Consider the following 27,497-nt stretch of genomic DNA (forward strand, 5'->3'; position numbering starts at 1 on the left):
GATTTTAGACAGATATTTACATTTACACTTATATTATTTTATTTATCCTTTATTTCCCATATTATTATTATTCCTAAACTCTTCATATGCTCAGATCAAATTTTCTTATCCAAATTATATTCGGATTTAGTTCTCAATTTTTTTTTTATATTGAAACAGGTGATAATTATAGCCAACGTTTTTTATTTTTAAAGCTGAAGGAATCAGAACAATGTTTATTGAACAAGCTTGGAAACTGCAGAGCAATTTGTGAGCAATTAATTGTTTCTTTGTCTTCTATAAGAAGAAAAAGATGGCTAATTCTGTGTATAGTAGGGGCTATGTTTACTTGTTTGTAAAACTGTAAGAGCTGTCCTGAATGCTGTCGAGATTGTTTCAGACATTCCTTGTAAAGAGGAAGAGAATTGTGATAATTGAACCAGAAATGAATTGCCTGAGAATATTAGTCAAGAACGGTTTGACTTGCTCAATTTGCTACTTATTTACATGCCCACCATTTTTAGCTTGGTAGTGTATTTAATGATAATGCATACACTTCTTCCCTCTAACTATAAGTTTCAGATTTTAAAATACACAATACCAAACATATCTACTACAATGTAGGGCCACTTTTATCATAGCTTGCCTTCTTCCATATTTTATGTCATCTGACCAGAGATTTTCATGGGTTATTTTGATAATTAATTGAGGCCAGCTTTCAGAATGTATCAGAGAAACAGTTCTTCTTACTGTTTGTTCTTTAGAATCAGAAAAATGATTTTTACCACACAAATATTTGTTGGCAGGTGTACCAACTTGAGATTATTGTTTAAAGTTCTACGGTTCCTACACAGACTGCAAGATGAGCCCACCCTCAAGGCGTGGTATGTACAAAAATAGGTCAGGTTACATCTAGACATTTGACAAATTTGTGAACATTTGGTTATTCTTCTCGATAGCATTGATCATATTAACAATTCTTTCTTTCATTCTCATTTTGTGAAAATCATTAACCTTTGCTAAGAAGCGAGGATAATTTACTGCTTACTAGGCTAACTTTCCATTGCTATTGCCAAGTATTCCTCACATAATTCTCCAGTGTCAAGCACTGCAGTTTTACTACAATGAACACATCCTAGTTAAAGAGTATTTAGATTCCCAAGGGCTTCTCCTGACTGCTTTAGCTTCTAGAATAGCTAAAAAGATTTCTAAAGATGTGCACCAGGAAGAACTATTCACTACGATTCTTCATTCTATTTAACTTTCTTTTGCATAGACCATCAAATTCTTCTTTTAGCTAAAGAAGTGGTGGAGATACAATAGCTCCATCTTTCTTAATTCAAGGAAGTGCCAAGAAGTTGTCTTTTTATATTTAGAATGAAGTGAGTTCTGATCCTGATTTGCCACTTACTAGTTTCTGTATATAGCCTGTGACAATGTTGATTTGTGGAATAGTTTTTATTTAGGTAAAGAATTTGGGCCTATTCAGTTTATAAAAATGAATAACTGAAGACAGTAAAGTTTTTAAATCTCAGGACTCACCCTGTACAGGGACAGATTGGCTCTTATCAAAACCAGAATAGGTTAATATTTCTTGCAATAATTTTTCAAGAGACAGTAGTCACTCTCACAATTCCTCTTTGCTTGCCAAGTGCATGAAAACAGGAGTCTGGGGCATATAAGCACATGGTTTAAAACAAGGATGTACAACTAACTCCCCCTTGTGGTTCCAAAGATAATTTTATTGTAGTTTTATATATGAAATCAGCAAATGGCCCATTTTGGGTAATTCAAACTGCTTTATAGACAGTCTAAACATCAAGTAAAACAGTATACAGAATGGTGGCTTGCATGGTAAAGTAATCAGAATTCAGACTGCAAAAGGTAGTTATGGAGAAGTCATCTTTTTTTTCTAGGAAAAGGAAGACATTTGATCTACAATCATTTCCTATGACCAAAAGAATATATCTTCCCAAGAAAAACAAGTCAACTCTGCAAAAGAAACCTAATATTTCCTTACCTCAAAACCCTATAGTCATGATTAAGCTAAGGAGTCAAACTTTTCAACAATATCTATTTGCTTAACTAACAGCCATTTATATAAATGGTTATTTAACTAATAACTATTTATTTTCAGTCCTTAAAATTTATATCATCTCCTCTTCCCTATCACTGATCTCATTCTATAAATCATCCAGTTCTTTGGATTTAATGTTGTTATACCAGCTTTTGAATGTTTTGCTTTTTAATTTTCTTTCACTTTCTTTGCCTTTGTTCACTTTTCATTTTTTCAGCTGACAGCATTCCTATATTTTACAAATCGTTAAAGGAAGCTTTGCTTCCATTCACCTTTTGCAAAAGGTACATTAAGATACAATCATAAAATACTATTTCACTTCAATAAATCATCAAATAATGATAATCATGGGCCCTTCATTTAGTAATAAAATATTCTTTAAGAGTAAAGTTGTGAATATATCATTTCTCTCCAAAACATCAGCAAAAGTATTTCTCCACAGAACCCATAAACTTATTTTAAAAAACCAAGAGCAGTGAACATGTTAATTAATTAGATGAGCAATTTTGTTTAAACTTTTGGAAATGTTTTAACTCTTAAAATTAAAGGAGTTATTTCAGAGTTGCTGGCCAACTTCATTTCTTTATGTCTACCCCGTACTCTCATTGCCACGGTTAAATTTCAGGCTGGGATTTACACGAATAATGAAGAAAGGAAATTATTACCCCTCTGTTCCAGATCCACATCAGAAACATGCATGTGAACAAAAACATATCTGAAGCACTGCAAGTAACATTCTGCTTGGAAAAGGTGAATGATTTTTGGCATACCTTTCTCTACTGCTTTGAATTTTATGACCCCCAAAGGGCTCTTGCCTTCTCTTTCATGCTTTATTTACTCAAAAGTTCTTTCTTTTTTACAAACATTGGGGGGGGAAAGCATTTCAGGTATTTCATGACACTTTGAATAGTTTCTTGCTGGTCAAACTAGCCATAAATCCTTCATGAATTCCTTCTTAAAATGTCTTTTTCTTCTGGAATGGTATCCTGATCATTCTAATTAAAAATTAGATATCGATGGAGTCTATGTTATTCTCTTCCTCTCATTTCACCATTTGTAAAAAAAAAATTATTATTTTATTAGATCAGGATAACACAATGAAATATTTAAGAAGCGAACACATTTCTGAGGCATACACACTGCACCTTTTTTTCTTGAGCCAATTAACAAATAGAAAAAGTCAACCCAATTTTTTAACCTAAAATTGATTAGATTTTTTTAAACATAGTTCTGAAACTCAATTGAGACAGGGCACTCTCAAGAACATGAATGCAATCTATAGTACAATTTGACAAACAACTATCCATAAATAAGGTAATATACAATCCCAAAGTTACTCTCAGTTGCTCTTTGAGTGGCACTGATGTTACCTAGTTAGGTAATTAAATATCTCCAGACAAACAATCAAGCTCACAGAGCACTAAGAATTCCATAGTTCAAGCCTCAGTTACAGATATTATCTTCCATTGGAATATATCTTTCCTGAAACTTGAACATACTTTACACTGGAAAAACAATGGCTTTTTTATACTTAGAAATCTTCTGTTTGGAATTCAGTGCCAGAGACACAGTCTTTTAAAACTCAATGTAAATATGTTATAAACCTCCCAGACACCCATTTGGTGCTACAAACCAGAATTGAAGAAACAAAAATGGAGAAATTTGTTAACAAGGATCCAACACCAAGAATTATTTAATGTAGAAATTTCACATTAACAGATAGGGCAACATTACAAAAATATTTACAATATTACATTGCATTGGTAAATGGAAGCTCTCCACAGCACAGATGAAGTTTAGAATAAAACGTAACAGTTCTTGCAGGCAATTATTCTAGATTTGGTCTAGAATTGCCAACTTTAAAATCAAAGATCTGAATTACTAATGAGCTTAATATTTTAAGCATTTAGGCAATGCTTTTTGGGGCAATCTCAAATAGTGAGTTCCTTGCGTGTGGTAGAGCAGTTCACATATCACACTAACTAATAAACTGCACGTTTATTCCTCCTGCACAGCATGCTTACTTATTTCATGGCTTGTACAGGACTACACTTTACAATTATATCTGAACGAATGAGATAACAGTTTGCATTTTTCCCTCCAAAAGTTTGCAATTCTGAAATGGAGGGGAAGCTACCAACTAGACTTTGTCAGTTTGAATGGCAGTTAAAAAAAATGGTTTGCCACAATGTAAATCACTCATTTGGAAAGAATTCATAAGAAGGATTATAGTTAAGTACAAGAACACAATACCAAATAATGGCTTGGTATTACATAAAATATGAGAGTGATTTGTCTATGGTGCAGAAGAAAGCTTTACTTTCAAGATTTGAATGGGAGTTTGGACATATTCCTGTCAGATTCTTCTCAGTGTAGTTAAACCTGACCAAATCAAGGTAAGAATGAGAACTTAAAGAGTGTTTCTCTCTACTGTTTTCCCTATCTCAGTTCTCTTGGCATACTCTCAGCCTAACCTATGACTTCACAATGTTAGCAACCATCGTGACAAGTTATTGACAAGTAGATTTGTGGGTATATGCATCCTGCTAGAGAACATATTATATAATATTGTATATATCTCATTTAGAAGTCTACTCCTTTAAAAGAGGAAGATCAGTCCTTATATTTAAGGACCCCAAATAGCCTCCCAATCCTTAAAAAAAATCAAACCAGGTTTTGTTCCATATTACTTCAGTTTTTTTTAAACAAAATGCCTGAAATTTAAAAACAAAATAAAACCTCAGCATGAAACAAAAGACAACATATAGACTTCTCTTTGGAGGCGGGGAATGAAACTCATGTTACAAATCTTTCAGACAGCAATGTTTTCTGGAAAGATGGCAGAAATGTTCACCTAACTCAGTGTTGATTTCTGAGTCTTCAAGAGCAGGGAGAAACTTAGCAGTTTCAAGCAGTTGCAATATTGCTGTAGTCTTTTTTCCCCTCAAACAGCAATACTGCTGTATCAGTGCACCCTCCTCCCACATGTGTTTGTCTGTTATTGACAAAAGAAAAAGGAAACATTTCTTTTAGTAATTTGACAACCTTCCCGCCTTCCCAATGAGCAAGTCAGCCGCCTTCCACATTAACGAGCTCTTCTGCCTTTTAGTATTCTTCCAGTAGATTGTTAGTCATTAAACTGTCAGCTCCTTGGCCCTGCCTGAAAAATGTGAGTCAGAGCCTGGATTGCAAACAATGGAAATGTAACGGTGGTGCTGGAGAGCTTCATCCAAAATGTTTTCACAGCACTGAGGAGAAAATAAGAATGGCATTCCCAGGACAATTACATTTAACAATGGAATCACTAGTCCTGTGAAAGGAGAAAGATGTAATTGATTCAGAACACTGAGTAGAATTTAAATAAAGAGCCCTGTTACATTTTGTTAGTGAGACATTTTCTGGAGATTGTGTGCACAGCACAATTTCTCTACACTCTTGATCTAAATATGTGTCAAGATAGTTCAGGGATTGAAAAATTGGTGTGAGAGTGGCCCCAGCAACCTGTGGGAGATAGTTAAATGTAATACTCCTCCTCCCATCCTGGTCATCACATAACTGCCATTTCCAAAGATAACAAGAGGAGCGTAGCTGCAAACAAGAATTAACTGTGGTGGATGTTAATGGCAACTGCCAGGTTAAAAAAAAAGACACAACCTTGTATACATGAGCATAGACAGAGGATGCAAAGCAAACCTCAACGGTGGTCAAAATAGTGAACATTTGGGAACAAAAATAAAACTAAATAATATCATCCAGTGCATCAACAAAGGAACAGACAGAAATGTCCTTATGAAAGAGGAAATCTTGTTATTCTGGAAGGCACATAGCTGTAAGCTGCAGTAAGTGAAGTTAGACATATACTGTACACCATCAGCTCAAGGGAAATATTCTTGAAGTTCCATGAAATCAAGTATTTTTAGAGGCATCCTAAATCAGAAGAAAAAAATTAATCATCTGTCCCATGGTTCAAGAGACCACAGACACACATAATAAAAATACACTGATGAGTTAGCTTTTACTTCCTATTGTAAATACACCGGGGTGGGGGGGGGGGGCAGCAGCACCAATGTAATAATAAACATTTAACTTTTAGTTGTATGGTACAAGTTCACAGACTTCAGGACAAAGAAGAAAACATGCCATTATAAAAGATCAATATTGTTATAAATATACAGCTCCTTTACATATATTAAAATTCTCACCTCTTTCCTGTGTTCAAGAGATTTCAGCTTAGCTCTTATCAAATTAATTGCTGGAGAGGAAGCTGGTGTCTGCAATTAAACAAGATGCAAACTGAAACTCTTTGAACTTCACTATGACCTTTAAAACTAAAAGAGTTTTAGAGTCTCCTCAATTATCCTGACCTTAATGTAAATTAACTTATTTAATCAATTTATTAGTTCCCTCAGTTGTCAAAGCAGTTCTAAGCTTTTGACATTAATTTAGTTATTGCATTGCTTAACATAACAAATTATGGTTATATCAATCCAACAAGCATCTGGGATATTAAAACATCTGAGGAAGCACCATGAAGTTTATTCTATGGTAACATCCCCCAAACTTGCATCTTGAAGTACATTAAACCATAACCAGAAACTTCTGTGTTGGCGGATAACTCTAGGAATTGTTTTATTGTGAAAAAAAATATCTAATTCTAAATATATTAATAAAATAATATAGAAATTTAAAATCTAATAATTTAGGAATAGTGAAAACAGGTCTTAACTACGAGAGAGAAAAACAGAATCCAGGAGGGCAGAGCAGAAGAGGACAGAACAAATGAATCTAATGTTCCTTCATTAAATGATGAGGTACATAATTAAGGAACAGCCCTATAAGGTTGGTAAAACACCAGATATATTAATATGATGACTGATATGGGGCTGAACACCACAAATACAAAGCAATTGGACAATTTCCATTGAAGACACTGTAGTTGAGGCATTATTATTCTCCCCATTCAATTCATAGGTACCACCATATCTGATGCACAAAATTTCACTTAAAATTGCTCTGTGGTCAACTAGTTAAAGAACTTGGCAACTCTTGTATCATAATGCAAGTTCCCTTTAAAACTACAACTACAACACTTTTTGTTTTTGTTCAATGGAATTTAGTGGATTGGGTCTGTTTTTTCCCTTATATTGCAACTGTGATGAAAAGGTAACTTTGTAACTAATTGTCACATTTATGACTTTCATAGGTTTGTAAAACAAGAAGAAAAGCTGAGGTACAATCATGAGCACAACTGCTGTTTTGCTTAGTGACTGTTTTGCTTAATGACGGAGTTGCCAATCTCAATTGTGGTCACTAAATGAGGACCTCCTGTAGTTCTTTTAAACAAATTTCCCCTTGCCAAATAAATTCCATTGGTTAATATAGAAGAAACCCTTCTTCCAGCAAACCTTACCATGCTGATATTCTCCTTGCTGCCATGCTTTGAATCCTTAGTGCCTGCAGGTTCTGTAACAGTATCATTTTTCTTTTTGTCTAAAATCACCTGATTTCCCAACACTTTACGCTGCATTTGGAAAAGAAAATTATTTTGAGCTGTGATAGAGAGCAGGAAAGTAATGGAATAATATTTATTCCTGGAAATTTCCAGTATAATAAGAGGTATGTTTCTCTGGGTGAAAAGCCAGTGAGTTTTCCCCTATACTTTCTCTATATTTTCTGCAGAGATGTTTTGACTATGGATCCCACATTTGACCAAGCATGAACAATCTTATTCTGCCTCTCTTACACCACGAAAAGCTTATTAAAATTACATCCTATAATTTCTGATGAAGACGTAGAAGACGTAGGAAAATACATAATAAAATGAGATGGAAGAAAATATTTTCAACTTTCATAAGTGGCTTTAATGGAGCAGCATCTAAGGCAGGTGTGTCCAAGTTGTGCCCCACAAGCTGTGCATGCAACCTTGGAGAGCTTGTAATACGACCCTACAAGATCGTAAAATTTTAAAGGAAGTTTGTTCTTTATATACATTTATTATATATTATATATGGCCCAATGCAGTTCCTCTTTCACTCAATATGGGCCAAGCAAGCCCCAAAATGTTGGACACCCTAAGGTATCTTAGACACATCTCATGCAATGCCTTCCTTTACATCAGAAAATTTTGGTGACAGTAGAATGGATTTTACCTTGATTAGGCCACTGAAGGAACGAGTTCTGGCACGTTTCTGAATCTGTGTGGACATAGCTGTCTGAGGAGTAAGGGCTTCAGGGTGCTTCTGAAACTAGGAGAACAAAACTTAATAGCAGAGTTAATTCCATGATGTTGTACAGTGTCCATGCCAAAGTCCAGTTCTACTTTCCACTCATGCCCTTTTGCCCCAACACCTAATTTTACAGAGATCCCCATGCTTTAATCTATCTCACTGAGACAAGGATATCTAAAGATTGCTTTCTCCCACACATGGTTATCTACCTGACTTGAGCCTAAACTATTCCTTTTGAAATCTGCTGTCAAGAAGACCAAGATAAATAACTTCCAAATGGCTTACTGGATGGATGTAAAAGTTGCTGTGAAATGCCTTTCTTGGGAGGCTCATCCTATATGATCAATTTGATTTTAGGTGATGCCTTCAGGTCTTTTAATAAAGTTGTGAATTTTGTTATTTGGAACCACCATACAATATGGCCTATTGCTATTTCAAAACTGCTTTGATGGCTCTCTTTCTTTCCTGGGAGCTTTTCCATTGCATTTGCTCTTTCATGATATGGTGCTTTACCATCATCCTTATTTTGTCAGGTGAGCCATAATCATACCTGCTGAATAAGCTTCTTTTTCTTGGCGGAGTCTGGCATATTATGAACATGGCAGAAAAGCTCTTTCAATGCTTCTTCTGTATGGTGCTGTGTGTCTTCCAAATGGGCAGAAGGATCTAAGAGGCCTCGTTTCTTGAATTTCAGAAGCTGAATGTCTTTGAAATTCTGGACCATTGGCAAATCCAGGTCATCCTTTAGAAATTCAAACAGACCATTAAGCTGTTGGTTCAAACTACCATATTTTTCGGAGTATAAGACGCACCTTTTTTCCTCCAAAAACAGGCTGAAAATCTGGGTGCGTCTTATACACCGAATACAGCATTTTTTTGCCTCCCAAAGCCCCGCCCCCTTCACCAAAATGGCAGTGCATAGCCTTATGGAGGCTTTCAGAGTTTCTGGGGGCTGGGGAGGGCAAAAATGAGCAAACAAAGGGCACTTTTCCCCCTCCCCAGCCCCCAGCAGCACTCTATAAGCCTCCCTAAGGCTATGCATGCATTTTTTGACAAAAAATAGTCCGTTTTGGGAGGTTTGCAGAGTGCACCCCCCCCCCCCCTTTGACAAAGTCCTAGGTGCTGCATATTGTCAGTGATTTCCTTCTCCAGCACATGGATAAATACACCTGGAAACATCTACCTACTACCTACTCTCTCTCTCTCCCAACCTACCTACTGTATTTCTCTCCCTCCCCCCCCTCTCTCTATCCCTTTAACTACCTACCTACCTACCTATCCTTTTTCTCTCTACCTACCTATCTACTGTATTTCTCTCTCTCTATTTCTTTCTCTATCCCTCTACCTACCAACCTACCTACTCTCCCTCTCCCTCCCTATCTACTTATTTCTCTCTCTCTCTATTTCTCTCTCTCTATCCGTCTACCTACTTACCTACACCCCCCCTCTCTCTCCCTACCTACCGACTGTATTTCTCTCTCTCTCTCTCTACCCTCCCCCCTACCTACCTACCTACCTACTTTTTTTAAAAAAAATCCTCTTCAAAACCTTGGTGCTTCTTATACTCCAGTGAGTCTTATACTCCGAATAATACAGTAGCTTGATTCTATAAAGCTGGTTATTATTCCAGTGAAAGTCTTCCATGAGAATATTTCCAATTTGAACCTTAGATCCAGTAATAGAACAATATCTGCCTGTCCTGTCTGGGTCCTGATCTTCCCTTCTCCTCTGTTCAAATATTGTGCATTTTAACCAAACTCTCTAAAATGGGCTTATTTGATTGACAGTTGAATAAAAAGATGTGCATTATTCTCCAGTCCATGGATAGTGAACGCTCCAAAATCTCCAGAATGGTTTTCAGCAGATGCAATCCCTCACCCACTCCATAACTCCAGCATGCCTATCATAGAGCTGCCATTGGTTATTTAGGCCATCAAGGTCTAATTACTTCCCAATGAGGAATCCAAATGTTTATATTTATTAGATTTATCTTGCCTTTATTTTATACAACTCTAGGCACTGTACATAATACTCCCTCCTCCTCTTTTCTCACAATGGCTCTATGACAGTGATGGCGAACCTTTTTTGCCTCGCATGCCATAAGTGGGGGGAACGCAGGGGGGGGGTTGTGTGCGGGCGTGCAATGTGTGATACCCCCGCAGTGCACATGCTTTATAGGAACCTGGGGAGGGCGAAAACAGACTCCCCCGCCCCCCGGAAGCCCTCCGGAGGCTTCAGGGACCTTCAGGAGCATTCCCTGAAGCCTCCGGAGCAGTCAAAACGACACTCCGAGCAAACCAGAAGTCCGTTCCCGAACTTCTGGTTTGCCCATAGGGCCGGTATTTTGCGCTCCGGAGGCTTTAGGGAAGCTCATGAAGCCTCCGGAGGGCCTCGGGGGGGGGGGAGGCTCTTTTCGCCCTCCCCAGGCTCCTATAAAGACCTCTGGAGCCTGGGGAGGGCGAAAAATGGCTTTAAAAAAGGGTGAACTCAGCTGACCAGCGTGCTGGCCAGCTGACAGGGCAGTGCCTCGTGTGCCACCTGTGGCATGCGTGCCATAGGTTCGCCATCACTGCTCTGTGAGATGGTTGGGCGCAGGATTTATGACTAGCCTAAAATCACACAGCCTGCCTCTGTGACTAGATTATACAAAATATGCTATCCTGGTTTTTAGTGAAGCTCCTTAATCATTACACCAAATTGGCTCAAACCTATAAAGACTGTCTAAGCCGCCATACATACATGATTGATGGCAGTCATGTGTATATTAGGTCTCTCATATTTAATCTAGCACCAAATGCAGATAGGTCACCCATTAAAAAAAAGGTCACCCATCATATCATAATTTGTAAGACTATATAATAAACTAAAGGCTTAATCTAAAATTTAATTCTGCCGTTCCTTTTTTCCCCAAACATAGATCTCCAGAACACTCCAATCTCACTATTTCCCATTATCATTAAGAAGCCTGTTTCAGATTGCAGTTTTCTGTCCAGACTATGTCTAAGTTCTTTCCTTCCTTCTGTGGAAGATGGCACAACTTCTTACCTTTGAAGCATGAGTTCTGGAGTCCAAATAATGTATCCTGGCATATTCCCGGATATATACTGGAGCCTTACAGTGAAAATGGGGATAAAAAGTAGAAAGATGAATCAAAATGCACTTGATACTCAAGAGAGACACATAGGTTTACAACAGGGGTAGTCAACCTTTTTATACCTACTGCCCACTTTTGTATCTCTGTTAGTAGTAAAATTTTCTAACCGCCCACCAGTTCCACAGTAATGGTGATTTATAAAGTAGGGAAGTAACTTTTCTTTATAAAATTTATAAAGCAGAGTTACAGCAAACCCCTACCGCCCACCATGAAAGCTGGAATGCCCACTAGTGGGCAGTAGGGACCAGGTTGACTACCACTGGTTTACAGGAACTGATCAGGGATTGCCAAGGATCCTTCCTTGTAAAAGATATCAGAAGTGGTTCCAATTACTGTATTTTTCAGTGTGTAAGACTCACCGGTGTATAAGACGCACCAAGATTTTGAAAAGGAAAAACATTTTTGTCCTTCCTTGCCCCCAGGAGCACTCTGCGGGCTTCAGCAGGGCTGGGAGAAGGCAAAAAATGCTCCTGTTTTTCTGAAAAAATGGGTGGAAAAGGGCCATTTTTTTCAAAAAATGGAGGCTTTTTTGCCTTTCCTCAGCCCTGCTGAAGCCTGCAGAGCGCTCCGGGAGCAGGGGCAAGGCAAAAACATGTCGGTTTTTGGAAAAATAGGATGCGGCGGGCGGGGCTTCAGGAGGCCAAAAATGATTGTATTTGGTGTATAAGATGCACCAACATTTCCATGCTCTTTTCGGGAGGGAAAGGTGCGTCTTATACTCCAAAAAATACGGTAGTTCTTCACAAAGAGAAGATCAGTTTTCACATAATTCCAGTATGGTCAAGAAAGGAATTCTTTGACCCATAGGTCACACACAATGCCTTTGCAGCTCATCTGCAACCTTCTCTCCTTCACTTTATTTCTGCTAGTATAGCAATTGGGCATAGAAAAAGTGGCCTGTCTTCCTAATTGCAAATCAGAACTTAAACTGCCAAATGGTTGGCAGTTACAATTAATATTTTCTTCACCCTTCACACTGCCATAACTGCTTGCTACCATTAGGTTTAGAACTGCTTAGTAAATACAGAGTTGAGGTTCATCAAAAACCCATAACAATGAATATCACCTACTGTATATTCTGCATCCACATGTAGTAAATATTTTTTTAAAATTCCACATGTGAAAGATAATGTTGTAAAAATAGGTAAACGCCAGAGAGCCCAGCAACAGAAATAAGTAACTCCTCTAAAGCAGCACCTCTAAAAAAGCAGATCATCTCATAGTTTGTTCATAGCACACACTTTCTCCCAATGAGTAATATCCTCAGACAATAGGGCAGCAATGGCAAACCTTTTCAGGACCGAGTGCCCAAAGCGCACATGCATGCGTGCACACCCAAAGCCCCAAAATACAATCTGTACGTGGCTCCTGTGCATGCGCACATGCCATGCCACTGCATGCACCCTGCCCATGCCCACATGTGTCCCGTGCATGTTCAACCCCACACTTGCACGGCAGAGACCCAAAGACCAGCTGGCGAGTGGGAGGTGCGCATGCGCGGTGCTGCTGAGCTGGGGCGATGGCTCGTGTGCCCACAGAGAGGGCACCGCGTGCTACCTCTGGCATGTATGCCATAGGTTCGCCATCATGGCAATAGGACAACAGAGTTGGAGATTAGTTCCTCTCTCTATGTAACCTTACTTTGAAGAGTTTTTGTGAGTGCTTGATCATGAAAGCCATTCCATTATTTAGTTTGTTAATGTTTTCTTGCAGATCGCTGGTAGTCACCTAGTAACAGATGCAGAATGAGGACAGGTTAAGCGAGTTGTAAAATCACAGGCAAGTTTATTTTAATGTTGAATTACATCAGTCAAACTATTGAGCAATTCCATCCTTCCTAGCCTGCCCCACAATTCCCTTTTTGCTGTTATATGAAACAGAATACTTACATTTCGGGGCCACAAAATATGAGGTGAAAACATAAGAGCAAGGTTATGTGCTGACATCTTATTCTTGTCCTGTTTCTTGGCTGTTTGATAGAGCAGATCCAACAGCAATTTCAGCAGATTACGATTGGCAGGTGGTAAGATCAAGAAGAGCAATTGCAGTGCTTCAATCTGACGCACTTTATCTGGATTGTTGGTCTTGTTGCCCTTGTCATCAAACTGCATCAAGTCTGTAATCCAGGAATCAGGGAAATGTCTGTTAAGTGTGGCTGACTAAAAGAAATTTCAGCGGCATCAATAATTCTATCCAATTCTTAAAACTATTTATGTTCAAAATCTGATTATTAAGAATCCCCAAAACTTCATATTTAAATATCCTTGTCATTGGTTTGAACAGGGAAATATCAAGGTCTCCAAACTTTTTAAAGCACCAGCTTATTATTAGTAGTATATGGCATTGTTACAGTGGCCAGGAAATCACAATTATATTGCAGAGTGGTAGTTTGGCTCTCAAAAGTACCAACCCTGTTATAGGAGATGCTTGCACATTTCCTAAGGTGCGCCACAGGAGGCTTTGCGCCAGAGAGAAAGGCGAGAGGCTCTTCCTGCAGTGTTACCCAAGGCCCTCTCCCTTCCTGGAACTGCCCCGCAAACAGGTACTGCAAACGGGAAGGTTCAGAGCCATCAGGAATCTGACTGCCTGAATAGAGCACCAGGCCATCTCACTACCGAAGTTATACCTATCTATCTAGTTGCATAGAACATGCTTTCGAACTGCGAGATGGACAGAAGCTGAGGTGAGTGGTAGGAGCTGTCCCGCCACATATTGCTTGGAGCTGAGACCATTTCCAGTGTCATTAAGCCACTGAGATATTGTGCCTCCAACAACCAGATGAATTAGAAAGATGGATATTTTGAAAGATGGAGCTCTTTCAAAAGTGCCTGCAGGAAAGAATATATAACTGATAAAATTGCCTAGTTAATGTTGATTACCTGAAATTTTAAGGTGTGCATGGAAATGTTTGTGAGTCAGCAAAGGCTCTGGTAATTCTCCTAGGAACATCTTCAACAAAGTAGCCACATCATTGGAATGAAATTCGCCTGAATCCAGGTCAATTTCTGTTCCACTATTCAATGCTTCTTTCAGGTTCTGTTGCCTAGTACTGTTTCCGGGCACTCGGAACAAGCCTTCTGTCCGTAAATCTGCACCAAGATAGGAGAGGTATTAAACATATGCCAGATACAGTAATTGCTACCATTCTTATTTTTGAATCTAGATCTAATTTTGAATCTAGATCTTGATCTAGATTCTAGGTCAAGTGATTGTCTGGCTTTTTGCAGTCTAAGATATGATGTCCCTTTTCACATCTTTCTCCTTCTGTTTAAATCTCTTCAGAGTCCTAATAGAAGAGTCAATGAACTGTACAAAATCAAATAGAAATAATCTGGTTATATTTGGGCCTTCAAGATTACCAAGGACAGAGAGCAACAGGAACTATTGAATGCAGTGAAGGGAAATTTTTAAATTCAAGTTCAAGACTTGATTCACAAAGCAAGATTGTCTTTCTTGAGTGCAAATATTTGGAGAGAGTCCACTTGAATCCTATTATTCCAATGGCACTTGAAAGCAGCAGTCCTGAAAATTATGAAAAGCTGTTTTTAAATATTTACTCCCTCCAACTTTTATTAGCCAATACAGAATCATAGTTTTATTAATTTATCTTTTATATACTTTTGTCATATCTCATTTACGGTATATACATTTTTGTGGCTGAGCTGATGTGTTCTCATGTTATATCACAGAATGGTCATTTAAATTGATTTTCTTATTTTCTAGTTAGGACTATTAGTTTACCAGAACAAAAGAAACATAAAATAGAAACTATTTGCACAAGGAGAGAAGAAAATGTTCAGATTTAGAAGCATATGTAGGAAATTTTTATAAATCAAGATTAATAACTGCTAACTTAAGAAATATAGAAGGACTTTCAAAATTACTTACTCTTATGCAAATACTCAATGAGTTGAGATATTTGAGCAATGCCTTCTTCAGTCAGTGGTGCTCCAAATACCACCCCTTTCTCTATAAATTCAAAAAAGCAACGAGGAAATGATTAAAGGGAATATTAACTGTTTTATTGAAACGCAGATCAGTTTATTCACTATCTCAAAATGTCAGAAGTAAAACTTGGGGCAGAATATATGTTCATTCAGTATCCATTTTCAAAATAAATAAATAAATAAAACCTTACTCTTATTATTTGTGCAAAAGGCATCAGTTTGGAAAAGAGATATTGTTAGTTTTCTATAAAGGAAGCTATGTCACAAAATAGATACTTTTTGTCTGTATTTATGCCTGGGTCTTGTTCACACTGTGTAGTTTATGAAAGAATATCAGCAAGATATTTTTTTCTAATCAAGATAAACATCTATCTAACATTCAACTTCTAATATTTGGTATTTCTGTGTACTGATATATAGAATATTAGTTCACAGCATCTGGGATTCATAGAAACGCTGCATCTGTGTATAAGAGATGCTTTGCCATTCTAGGTCAACTTTCAGTATTTTAACTAATTGAAATTGCTGTATACTTGAAAAAATGCTATCTTGTTTACCTTTGGTCAGGTCTTGATTCTTAGTCATCTGCTAAAGGCATCATAGCTAGGAATAATACTTTGGTTACCCACATGTGAATTTTAATCTATATCATTTTCACCACCCCAGCTTCTATCCCAGAGCAGTAACTATACTGAATTCTACTGTATAGTCATAATGCAATAACAGGGGTTTTCAATTCAATTGTACAGAATGTGAAGGATGTGTGTTTTTGTTTTATTTTTATGTATAATGTACACTGAAGATGGCATTTAATTTCATTGTACGAGGTGCAATGACAATAAAGTAAATTAACTTACTCTAGTCTAGATTATTTGAAATGGTCCACAAGATTTATTACCCCAACAGCTTCTGCATGTTCAGAGACAGAGTCAAGATTAGGCCTATCCATTAGGCCAAAATCTTAACGATTAGATCACATGGAATATTTTGAAACTGATGAAGAAGAAGAGAGTATCCTGATATATATATAGAAAATAGAAAATGCTCTGGCAATCTCATATACCATAAGTTCCCTGCATCCAAACAACTTATTAGTTTGAACAAGAACCATCTTAAAATAATATCAGTAGAAACCAACATTCACTACATAAGGGTATGTGCTGATACCACAGAAAAGCAAAACAACTTGTCATAATATTTTGCTACTATATTTAATGTACCACAACAGTGCTTTATAGCTCTGATTATAAAACTTATATTCTTCTTACTTCAACCAATAAATATTATAGGAATACTTTGCTGCTATTAAACAAAACTAAATCTAATCAATTTTTGGCTGTATTGTGAAGTACTGAAATTATAGGAAGCAAAGCAATTAAAAAGATGGTGAGGTTTAAGCTTTTTATTTTAGTTTTTATTTTATTTTTTCTATAAAACATAAAAAATGTTTTTTTTTTGGCAGAGATTGCTACCGGTACCAAACAAGTATAGCACTAGCACTTATATGCCACTTCATTGTGTTTTACAGCCCTAAGCTGTTTACAGAGAAAAGTATATTGCCTCCAACAACCTGGGTCCTGGATACCGACTTCGGAAGAATGGAAAGCTGAGTCACCCTTGAGCTGGTCAGAATCAAACTCATGGCAGTCAGCAGAACTAGCCTGCAATACTGCATTCTAACTGTCTATGGAGATTCTCAGTCATCCAGGTCATGGTTGTCCCAAAGATGCTTCAGCATCTTGGATGAGAAGCGAAACGTCTTCAAACAAAAACCAGAAAGTCCAGTTGCCTCTTGAAAAAGCACCTTTGGGACTGCACTCTAACCTCTGCGCCACCATGGCTCTTGTATGTATGTACAATGATTATGTAAATAAACCTAAACAAGCATGCACATGCAGATGATATGGCTCTCCTACAGATGTTAGGAGAATTTTGAAGTCATTTTGAGCCTTCAAGATATGTTTGTGTGTGTGTGTGTGTGTGTGTGTGTGTAAATATGATAGAATCTACCTTGATTAAAAAAAACTATTTCAAATGTTAGCACACTGAATTATCTAATAAAAGTAAGTATAATCATTATTATATACTTCAAAGATCCTGGGAGAATCACATTGTTGAAATATAAATATATGCCAAGCTGCTAAGTACAATAAATACTTGAGCTAACTAGACAAATGATTTCTCATTCAATTCTTCTTTGCCATATTATTTACTTTCACCTCTGATCTCACATATTTTATCTTTGGTACATATTAGCCATGATTCAATTATATGTTACTATTCACAATAACTTATAGTTACAAATGTATTTTAGGTGAGCTCTGGATGGTCTTTCAGCTTGATTATTTGCTTGCAGTCATTTCATTACCAGACTAACCAACAACTTCAGTGTTAGAAGGCTATGGATTTGTCCTCTGTTTATTTACAATAACTTGCCCTGTTGGTGGACGAGTTGGGGTTTTCCATCCATCTGTGCAGTTTATACATTTCAACCCTCCGCTACGTATATTCTCTTCTTTTCAGCGCTCTTTTCCTGAATATTCCATTTACTTCTCCCTCTAAGTCATTTCATTATCCCCAAATACTTCACAGTTTGTATCCATGCTAGTTCCAGTAGTAATATCAGTTCCTGTTACTGAGATATATTCCAGCCTACCATTTTGTCGCATGAAAATAAATTTGTACTACCATCTTCCAATCAACAGTAACTTCTGATGACTTCATAGACATATGCAATTTCCTTAGCATCAGTATGGAATGGTTGTCACTGCCCTTTTCTGGGATGTTTTTCAACTTCACAGCCAGTTTTCACCTTCTGATTGTCTAACTCTGCCTGAGCTATTTAGCTTGGATTCTGGAGAAGGTTGAGCAGGTGCTGCCACCTGCTGCTGAAACTACATACACATGTACTCCAGTTGAGTTCAATTCCTGATAAAAATGTTTTTAAAAAAATAAAACATAGTAATTACAAGCTCTTTAATCAGAAAACTTCCTCTTTCAATCACTTTTGGAACATTAGAATGGAAGGAACAAATCTTAATTCTCAGGGAAGTCTATTCTACAAGCCCAGAACAACAATGAACAAACTGCAGTTCCAGACCTCCATTCCCCATTTCTTCAAGAAAGTGAGTGATGAGCAAAGCTTATCCAAGACAGAACATACAGACAGGCTGATAAAAAATAGCAGAAACTAGTCCTGTAGGTACTAATAAAGTACTTTATGACTTGGTGTCTGTCAAAGTCAGTACTCTGAATTAGACCGAAAACCTGTCAATAACCAGAGGTGGGTAAGAAACACATGCATAATATTATACTGGTAATATTATCAGTAACTAGGGCACTGCATTTTCTACCACTTATTGGATGGTCTTTAATAATATTCCCATGTAAAGTAGTTTAGTCTAAGAAACGACTGTTACAATATAAAACTAAATTATTTTTTTTCTAGTTAGTATTTGTAGGCATATTGTGACTACTCAAAAATCACTTAAGCAATCTAAAATGTCATTTCTTAAATGTGACTGTCATTATATTATGAGAGAACAGAATGGAACTTCTAATTACACTGCAAGTAGAGATTGATGCATATTTGAATTCAGTTTGGAAAGAAGTCTAATTAGATGACAATGATTCCATAAACATAGCAAACCATAAGACAGGATAAGAATGGAGGATAAAAATGCAGAACCCATTTTCTAAAGTCACAGAAACATTTCTCTAAGATACTAAACTAAAAAGAATCTATAAGAAACGGTACAAGAAGTTAGCAATTAGTGCTCAGCTCCAAAGATATAGAATGCTACTTTGTCCAAGATGCAAAAATGTTTTACAACTCTATCTGAGATCTGGACATTTTTCCAAACTTAGTAACTCAGTAAACATCTGAGATTCTTAAGCAGACTGATGGGATAGCAGGTAGAATGAACATGTGTACCTATTAGATTAGTATTAGAAAATATTAGATAGCTGTTGGGTTGTAATTTTCTCCATCTAGCCGATTATCTTCTTTGAACTTTTATATACCGTATTTTTCAGACTATAAGATGCACACCAAGATTTCGAAGAGGTAAGTAAGAAAAAAGTTTTTGTTGTCCCCAGCCCCCAGGAGCACTCTGCAGGCTTCAGTAGGGCTGGGGTAAGGGGAAAATGCCCCCGTTTTTGTGAAAAATGAGCAGAAAACAGGGGCATTTCCCCTTCCCCCAGCCCTACTGAAGCCTGCAGAGTGTTCCTGGGGGCTGAAGGAAGGGGAAAGTGCCTCCATTTTTGTAAAAAACGGCCCATTTTTTGCAAAGGGCTTCACAAGACCAAAAATGGCTGTATGCTGTGTATAAGATACACCAACATTTCCATGCTTTTTAAGGGGGGAAAGGTGCATCTTATACTCCGAAAAATACGGTATTTAAAATAGCTGTTGTATCACTGAACTAGAGATCTCCTGTTCTAAGAACATAAGGAACAGGATGGTTTTTCTCCTAGAAGCGCCTTCAATATTGACTATTTTTTCTTAATTGTATCATTTGATATTAAAAAGAAATATTACCATTCTTTAATTTCCATAACGAAAACTAAGGATTGACTGTAATAGATATCTTTGTAACACTACTTCCCTAATTTTTAATTTGGAAGTTTATTAATAAAGTAGGTTTTGCTGTAACAGAAGAGCCAGTCTTAAATCAGAGTAGTAGCTGTATGAATATCTGGGAAGGTATTATTTCATCAATTTCTTTGACTGTAGTGGCTCACGAGGTTAGGATACTGGGCTGATGATTGTTGTTTGAGACCCAGTTGCTGTCGCAGGATGGGGTGAGCTCCCGTCACACATTTCAGTTCCTGCCAACTCAGGAGTTTGAAAAACTGTTTGAAAACAAAACCTGTTTGAAAACAGGTAATCACGAGTAGATAGGAGCCGAGGTGGCGCAGTGGTTAGGGTGCAGTACTGCAGGCCACTTCAGCTGACTGTTATCTGCAGTTCAGCAGTTCTAATCTCACCGGCTCAAGGTTGACTCAGCCTTCCATCCTTCCGAGGTGGGTGAAATGAGGACCCAGACTGTGGGGGCGATATGCTGACTTTGTAAACCGCTTAGAGAGGGCTGAAAGCCCTATGAAGCGGTATATAAGTCTAACTGCTATTGCTATAAATAGATACCACATTGGTGGGCAATTTAACAAGGATGTGAAAGGAGTCCCCAACTGGGCATCCCTTAGGCAACTGTGATGTCACCGTTCAATCCTTTCAATCTGGAAGCACTTCAGCACTCCTGATACAACTCTAGTAATAGTATTCATTACTTTGGAAACACTGCCAATTATAAAGAAGTGAGTCCATGATATCATATTATCATTGAAGGCCAATAGAAAGCACTAGCAAACACATCATATTTACCTTTGCGTTTCAGAGACATCAAGGAACGGAAAAAACCTGAGGAAATGCTAGGCCCACCAGGCAACGTGGGCTCTTCCTCACCCATCAATTGAGCAAGCTCTGCTCCAGGCAAGTCAATCAATCGGGTAATGTTGCTGACCACAAGTTCTGTGAATGCTTCAGGCTTCTCATGTCTCAGCTTCTCCACAAAGAAGTCTGGATTAAAGATGATTTGATGCCGCTGAAGGGAAGACTCATTGCAGATAACAAAACTGCAAATGGCATCACTGTGGAAGACAGTTAAGCATTACTTTATGAGAGACACCTGTATACAATATAGCAATAATCTTTAGCCATGCAGGCATTCAAATTAAAATGGTTTACAGTTTAAACTGTAGAGATGTTTCAAAATAATCTGCACATCTTTTAAGGACACCATTCTGCCCATTTCTGCAGTATGCAACAAATCAGAATACTAATCATGCTGGCTGCATGAGAGAGAAACTACAGTGATTTGCATGTTATACTACTCCAAAGAAATACACAATCTCTGTTCAAGATAAACAACAAACTGTGCAATTGATCATCTTGGGCAATTATAGGTCATATGTTAACTGATATAGAGACAATTAAATTTATGATTTATTCTTTAAAAAGGCTTTCATTCAGCTTTTAATAAAAAATGATGCAAGCATAGAAACATTTTTAACAAAAATAATGTTCTAAAACAGTACAAACATTTGGAAATTATTCAGAACAGAGTTAGCGTGGAACAGAGTAACATCCAAAGTACAATATCATCCGGTGGATATCAAATGGTACTTCCTGCTCTTAATGGGTGTAATATTAGGGAAGCATGTAATAGAAATATAATTCAGTTCTTTTCTTAGAGGAAAATTAAGTATCATTTGTTAGGTTATATGCTGTATAAAAATCAAAGAGTTTCTGAAATATACAATGCATAAAGTAAAAACTGTCAATTGAATTTACCCCTTTTTTGAGAATTCCAATAGTCAAACATAGTAGAATATTTTTTATCAAAATTATTCAGAACTATCCTAGAGAGACAATATTTGCCACTGTGAAAAATCGCAATAGATATCCTTTTGCAGTCCCAGCCTGGGATTTAAGGGGCTAATTAAATCTGAAATCATCCAAGCAGTGACGTTGTCAAAATCACTCCAAAAACAGTAAGCCACAGAAAAGAACAGTTCTCTTCATCCCTGAACAAGTAAGCTGCCAAGAATAATGTAATTCTAGCACTGCTTCATAAGAAACCCTGCCGTTTGATATGTTTAACAAGCTGAAAACAAGATGGAGCCCTTCAGTTTAAGCAGCTGGGGAATGAATGTTAATTGACCTCATACTTTTCTCCATTGCACTGTTTTAACATGTGCTAGCCAGGCAGGACAACATAAATATGACTTATAAGCTAATCATAGACCCAACATGTCCTTTAAGGAAGACCAATGTGATGTTAATGTCTTGCCCCAATAAAACTGCTAAGTCTGCATAACATCTGTGTCACCTATTCAAACTCTCATTCCTCATGTTCTAGAATTTAAAGAAACCCTAACCAATTTTCAAGGCATAGTTAATAGCTAGCTTATGCCTGCCTATTTGAGGACTTTCAATTCTTAATTTCCAGAAAATCTTAAAGCCACTATTTCTGAAACAATAGAAAAGACAAATCTCTTACACAAGTGCTGAAAGTTTCTGGCGCGGCATTGGGAAGCAGAGATGTAATGAGAAGAACTCATTCCTTGTTTTCAGAAATAGAACTGCCTGCTCCAACGCAGCCTATGCAAATTCCACACACAATAAACAAGACAAAGACTCATTTGTTGGCCCCCTTCTAACAAATAAACTTTCGTTAGCATCAGAACAGAACTCAGATCAACCAACTTTACAGAATACTAGAGAGTAGACCGCATCCTTGAAGAGCTTACCATTTCAATTGTCCATTTTTGGGGGGAGAATCTAGTATTAAGCTTAACACAAGATTTCTATATATTCCCTTGATTTTATCTTCTCTTTTTAAAAAATTATTTCATGACTTCCTCATTTGATATCTAGATTATGAAGCCAACTCTTATAAGGCTTTTCTATAAAAATATTTCCTTATTATTTCTAATTTTTCTTGATGTATGAAAGTGAGTTGTAAGTTTTCACCTCTTTTTTACCTCTTATATGTCTTCAGCCTAATTAATCTTCAGAGTGCGGTATGTTTTGTTTGAAAATGTCAATCACGTATAATAAACTGGATTGTGGTGCATTGCCGTCTGCTTTTATAATCTCATTCCTGTTTTATGGTGAACAATTTCATAATATGAGCAGCCCCTAACTCTCTACTAAATTCCATGCTAAACATTACTAGACTTTGTAATTTTGAAAGGTCACTTTATCAGCAACACTCCCTCGCACAAAAATATGCTTAGTTATTATTACTAACACTAATGAAAGTCAGAACTCTTTTCCAACAATTCAGTCATACACTATCTAAAGGTAAGGAAGAATGTGAGCTGTCCATTTCCATTTGCATACTAAAAAGAAAGAAATGAGAAGCGGAAGAAAGATAAACAACTGTATATTTGCTTTCATAGACATGTTTGACTAAAGAGTTAGCAAGCTAAGGATTTGCTCAAGTTATCAAGAAGAGGATGGCCCTTGAGTAAAATCCTCGAGGATATAGGATCCTATCCGATAGAGAAAGGAAGCCAAGTTCAAGGACAAATGAACAAAAACCAGATTAGATTGGCTTCATAACTAGATGTCTTTTAATAATTTATGCAGCAAGCTATAACCAATCATTCTCTTTAACACAGAGCAATGTTGAGGAGGCGGCAAACTTTGTTCTGGTTTTATGGAGCATTTTCCATTGGTGCATTCAAAGGGAGCCAAGGTATCAGATGACATCAGCTCATTCCCACTATCTTACAATTTATAATTTTATAGAAATTAAATATAATTTTATTTTGTAGAACTGTTTAAAATGTAGCTAGCATTCTTCTGAAAGAATGCAAAATGTGTTTTAAAAAGTAGCCCACAAACACCTGAAATGTTCTATATAGGGCTGGTTTAACTGCCTGGTCCCAGAACCTAAGAGAATATCTAGGTTTTTAATGCCTTATGAAGGGTTGGGGCCTTCCTGATCTCTGGTTGGATGCTGTTCCAAAGAGCAAACTTTGACAGAGAAGGCACAATTCCCAAATCCCAGAAGATGACATTTCCTAATAGAAGAGACCTGGAACATGCCAAACCTACCAGTTCTGATAAGCTGAGCAGAAATGATAGGTGACAGATGGTCCTGCAAATATGGTGACCCAATGCCATGTAAGGCTTTATAGATGACAGCCAGCACCTTGAAATGCACCAAAAATTGCACTGGGAGCCAGTGCAGCTCACAAACAGACATTATTATGTATTTATAAAAAATATACAAAAATGCCTATAACTGCTGTATTTTGGACCAGGTGGAGCTTCTAAATGCTCTTTAAAGGCAATCCTACGCTACAGTAATCCATCCGGGAATTAATATTGCTAGTTTCTGGGCAAGATCTGTTGAATTTGTATATATTTTAATCTTGTATTTTATATTTTAAATTTTATGTCATATAGTATCCTTATTTTAATTGTGATGCTTCTGATACTAATAAACAAACAATAAACAATGTGATAATAAAAACAAGACAGTCATAAGAATATGTCTTTTAAAAATGGCTATGGCACTAGCAAGTTTTTGTGCCATGGTTAATGAGACAACTAAATATAAGCTAACTCATACCTTTTTATTTTTTTGTTTTATCATTTTGAGGGGTTCTCAAAGCTACACAAATAAAACTTATCTAAATAAGTTTCTTATAATAGCAATATAATTTGACTATGTTGACTTTTTAAGTACAATTAACATCTTTATACTTGCATTTTGTATTTGCTCTGCTAGAAGAACTATAATCCATGGTGGCACAACGTTTAGAATGTAATATTGCAAGCTAATTCTGCCAACTGCCAGAGTTTGATTTTCACCAGCTCAAGGCTGATTCAGCCTTCCATCCTACCAAGGTTGGTAAAATGAGGGTTCAGATTGTTGGGGGCAATATGCTGACTCTGTAAACTGCTTAAAAAGAGCTGTAAAACACTATGAAGTGGCATATGAATCTAAGTGCTAGTGATATTGCTATCTTGAACCACTCAGAATCTTTCTCTCTAACTCCCAAATCTACTGGTCACCCAAAATTATCTCAAACCCTAGCTATTTTTCTCTTCAGGTACCAAAATAGTTTTCTCCTTTTCTGTCCTATTCATATATGATTCTTATTATACTCAAGCATCACATTGGCTGAGTTTAAAGATCATGTAGCATATTTTGAGGGTAACTGGCTAGGAAAGGGTGATCAAAACAATAGAAGAAAATACTTCCACCTTCTTCCCCGTCCCCTTTGATACAGCAAGTTTGTGTCTCAGAAAAATGGATCTACACTCAGGGAGCATAGTTATAAAACAGAATTTTATAAGTAATAATTCAACTGCCACACGGGAAGTTGTTTTATTTAAAAAAATTGCATTGGCAAATCAGCTAATCTCATTTCCTTGAAAAAAAACTAGCTAACAATGCACATCTTATCAATCCATCAAATTATGATTTACCCATTTATCTCTGTGTTCTGGATTTCTATGACACAAGTAAAGACAAACTAACACATCACCTGGGTTCCTACTGGATAATAGGGAAGCTTGCACTGTAGTGGATTGTGCAGCCACTGCTACAGTCCATCTTATTGGGGAGAATAAAATCATACAGGACTCTAATGAAAGTGTGGTATAATTGTTGAACATACTGAATCATAAAGTAACCACACTGGGTGGGCTCATGCAATGCACTGAGCCATAACCTACTCACATGCATTTTAGTCTAGAATTGTACTGGTACTACCACAGACATTGACTAGCAGTTCTCTGATTAAAGAATATTTTAACCTTATCTGAGGACCCCAGGGATCACCTAGCACTTTTTGCACACAACTCATTTAGTTTATTTCTGAAATATGTGTCTATGGAGATTCTCAGTCATCCAGGTCATGGTTGCCCCAAAGGTGCTTTTTCAAGAGGCAACTGGACTTGAAGATGTTTCACTTCTCATCCAAGAAGCTTCTTCAGAGCTGCAGAAGAAGCTTCTTGGACGAAAAGAAAAATCAGAAAGTCCAGTTGCCTCTTGAAAAAGCACCTTTGGGATTACTGGCAGGGACGAAGAAGAAAATGTACTTCTGCTTTACTACACCGCTAAAACAACCGCGCAGGCCACGTCTATTCGTCCATTCGGAACCCGACTCTCAACATCCTTTTCAGCTGCCCTACCGTGCTCCCACATCAAACCCTACCAAACAGCTTTCTCGTCAACCTTCAGCGCCCCCAGCACTTTCCCGGACGCCGCCTTATCTGCGATGGCCGCTGACTTGTACCTATAGGTTTGCCGAGCTGCACTTTTCCTCCCAGACGATTCCGTCGCCATTTCATATCTGCCGCTTTGCTTTCCCATAGGCCGTTCAATCGCAAGAGACAATTGGCTATTTCCAGAGCAGCTTGTTCGCCCCCACCTTTTCTTCATGCACCCATTGGTCTGTTCGAACGTGGCAACCGCTTTACGATTTGTTGCGGCTAATAGGAAGACTGATAAGAAAGGAGAGGTATTGCGCTAAGGTTTCTGGGATTTGTAGTTTTGAGGCGACGTTTATGTGATCAGAAAAAAAACCCCGAGCTTGGAATCGATAGAGGTGGCGGTTGCGTTTTTTAATGAGGTGGACATCTGCGATGACAGGACTCACGTGAAAGTTTTATATGCTGAATTTAGGTCACTAGAAATATTTAGGACATAGGAGCACCCTATCCCTAAAGTTAGGATATAGGATTTGTATTGCCCACAAACCATTACAAAAGTTATGGAGCAATGTCTAGTTGAAATTAAGGATTGCCCATCTCTTTTAATATTTCAGAAATTACTTAAGACTGAATAAATTAACTTAATTGATTTGTTGGGTTTTTGTTATTCTACTTGTGTAATTGTGCCTGTTGATTAGTATATATTTTACTTTACGCAATTATTAATTTCTTAACTTTTACCATAAACCATGAATTTTACTATTCACCTGCAATGAGCCTTTATTGATTTGGCAATGGAAACAGAAAGAAGAAATAATTCATGCAAAACAATTGGCAATTTTATATGGAATGGAAATGAAGTAACAAGAACATAAATTGATTGAATTTGATTTGATTTGATTTGATTTGTCTTGTATGCCGCCCACTCCCGAAGGACTCCGGGCGGCTCACAATAGACAGGGAAAGGGGATAAATAGACAAAGACAAAGACAACACTTTAAAAAACACGACATTCACAATTTCCGTGGGGCTGGATGTTTCATAAGCCCCCCCGGCCTGCTGGAGCAGCCAGGACTTGGTGGCTTTGCGGAAGGCCGGGAGGGTAGTAAGGGTCCGGATCTCCACGGGGAGATCATTCCAGAGAGCTGGAGCTGCAACAGAGAAGGCTCTCCCCCGGGGAGTCGCCAGCCGACATTGGCTGGCAGATGGAATCCGGAGGAGACCTAACCTGTGAGATCTAATCGGTCTGAGGGAGGTAATCGGCAGGAGGCGGTCTCTCAGGTACCCAGGTCCGATGCCATGTAGGGCTTTATAGGTTACGACCAGTACCTTGAAGCGGATCCAGAGACTAATGGGGAGCCAGTGCAGCTCGCGG

At 37.6% G+C, this 27,497-nt stretch overlaps 1 protein-coding gene across 2 annotated transcripts; it reads right to left on the bottom strand.

The window, feature by feature from the left end:
* Window positions 1-1,763: 1,763 nt before the first annotated feature.
* On the bottom strand, window positions 1,764-26,285 carry ARHGAP19 (Rho GTPase activating protein 19). Of its 2 annotated transcripts, none has more exons than XM_032224844.1 (12): window positions 26,206-26,285; window positions 20,768-21,033; window positions 15,326-15,406; window positions 14,317-14,526; window positions 13,327-13,553; window positions 13,079-13,165; window positions 11,329-11,394; window positions 8,834-9,025; window positions 8,206-8,301; window positions 7,467-7,577; window positions 6,259-6,327; window positions 1,764-5,366 (listed from the first exon to the last, which is right to left on the bottom strand). In XM_032224844.1, exons 1-12 carry the CDS (start codon window positions 26,280-26,282, stop codon window positions 5,361-5,363), a joined length of 1,488 nt encoding a protein of 495 aa, XP_032080735.1. In that variant the 5' UTR covers window positions 26,283-26,285; the 3' UTR covers window positions 1,764-5,360. The 2 variants fall into 2 exon arrangements, with proteins under 2 accessions (XP_032080735.1, XP_032080733.1); XM_032224842.1 differs by having other exon boundaries at window positions 1,764-5,983.
* Window positions 26,286-27,497: the final 1,212 nt, after the last annotated feature.

Source organism: Thamnophis elegans, chromosome 10 (assembly GCF_009769535.1).
Source record: "Thamnophis elegans isolate rThaEle1 chromosome 10, rThaEle1.pri, whole genome shotgun sequence".
Taxonomy (NCBI): Eukaryota; Metazoa; Chordata; class Lepidosauria; order Squamata; family Colubridae; genus Thamnophis; species Thamnophis elegans.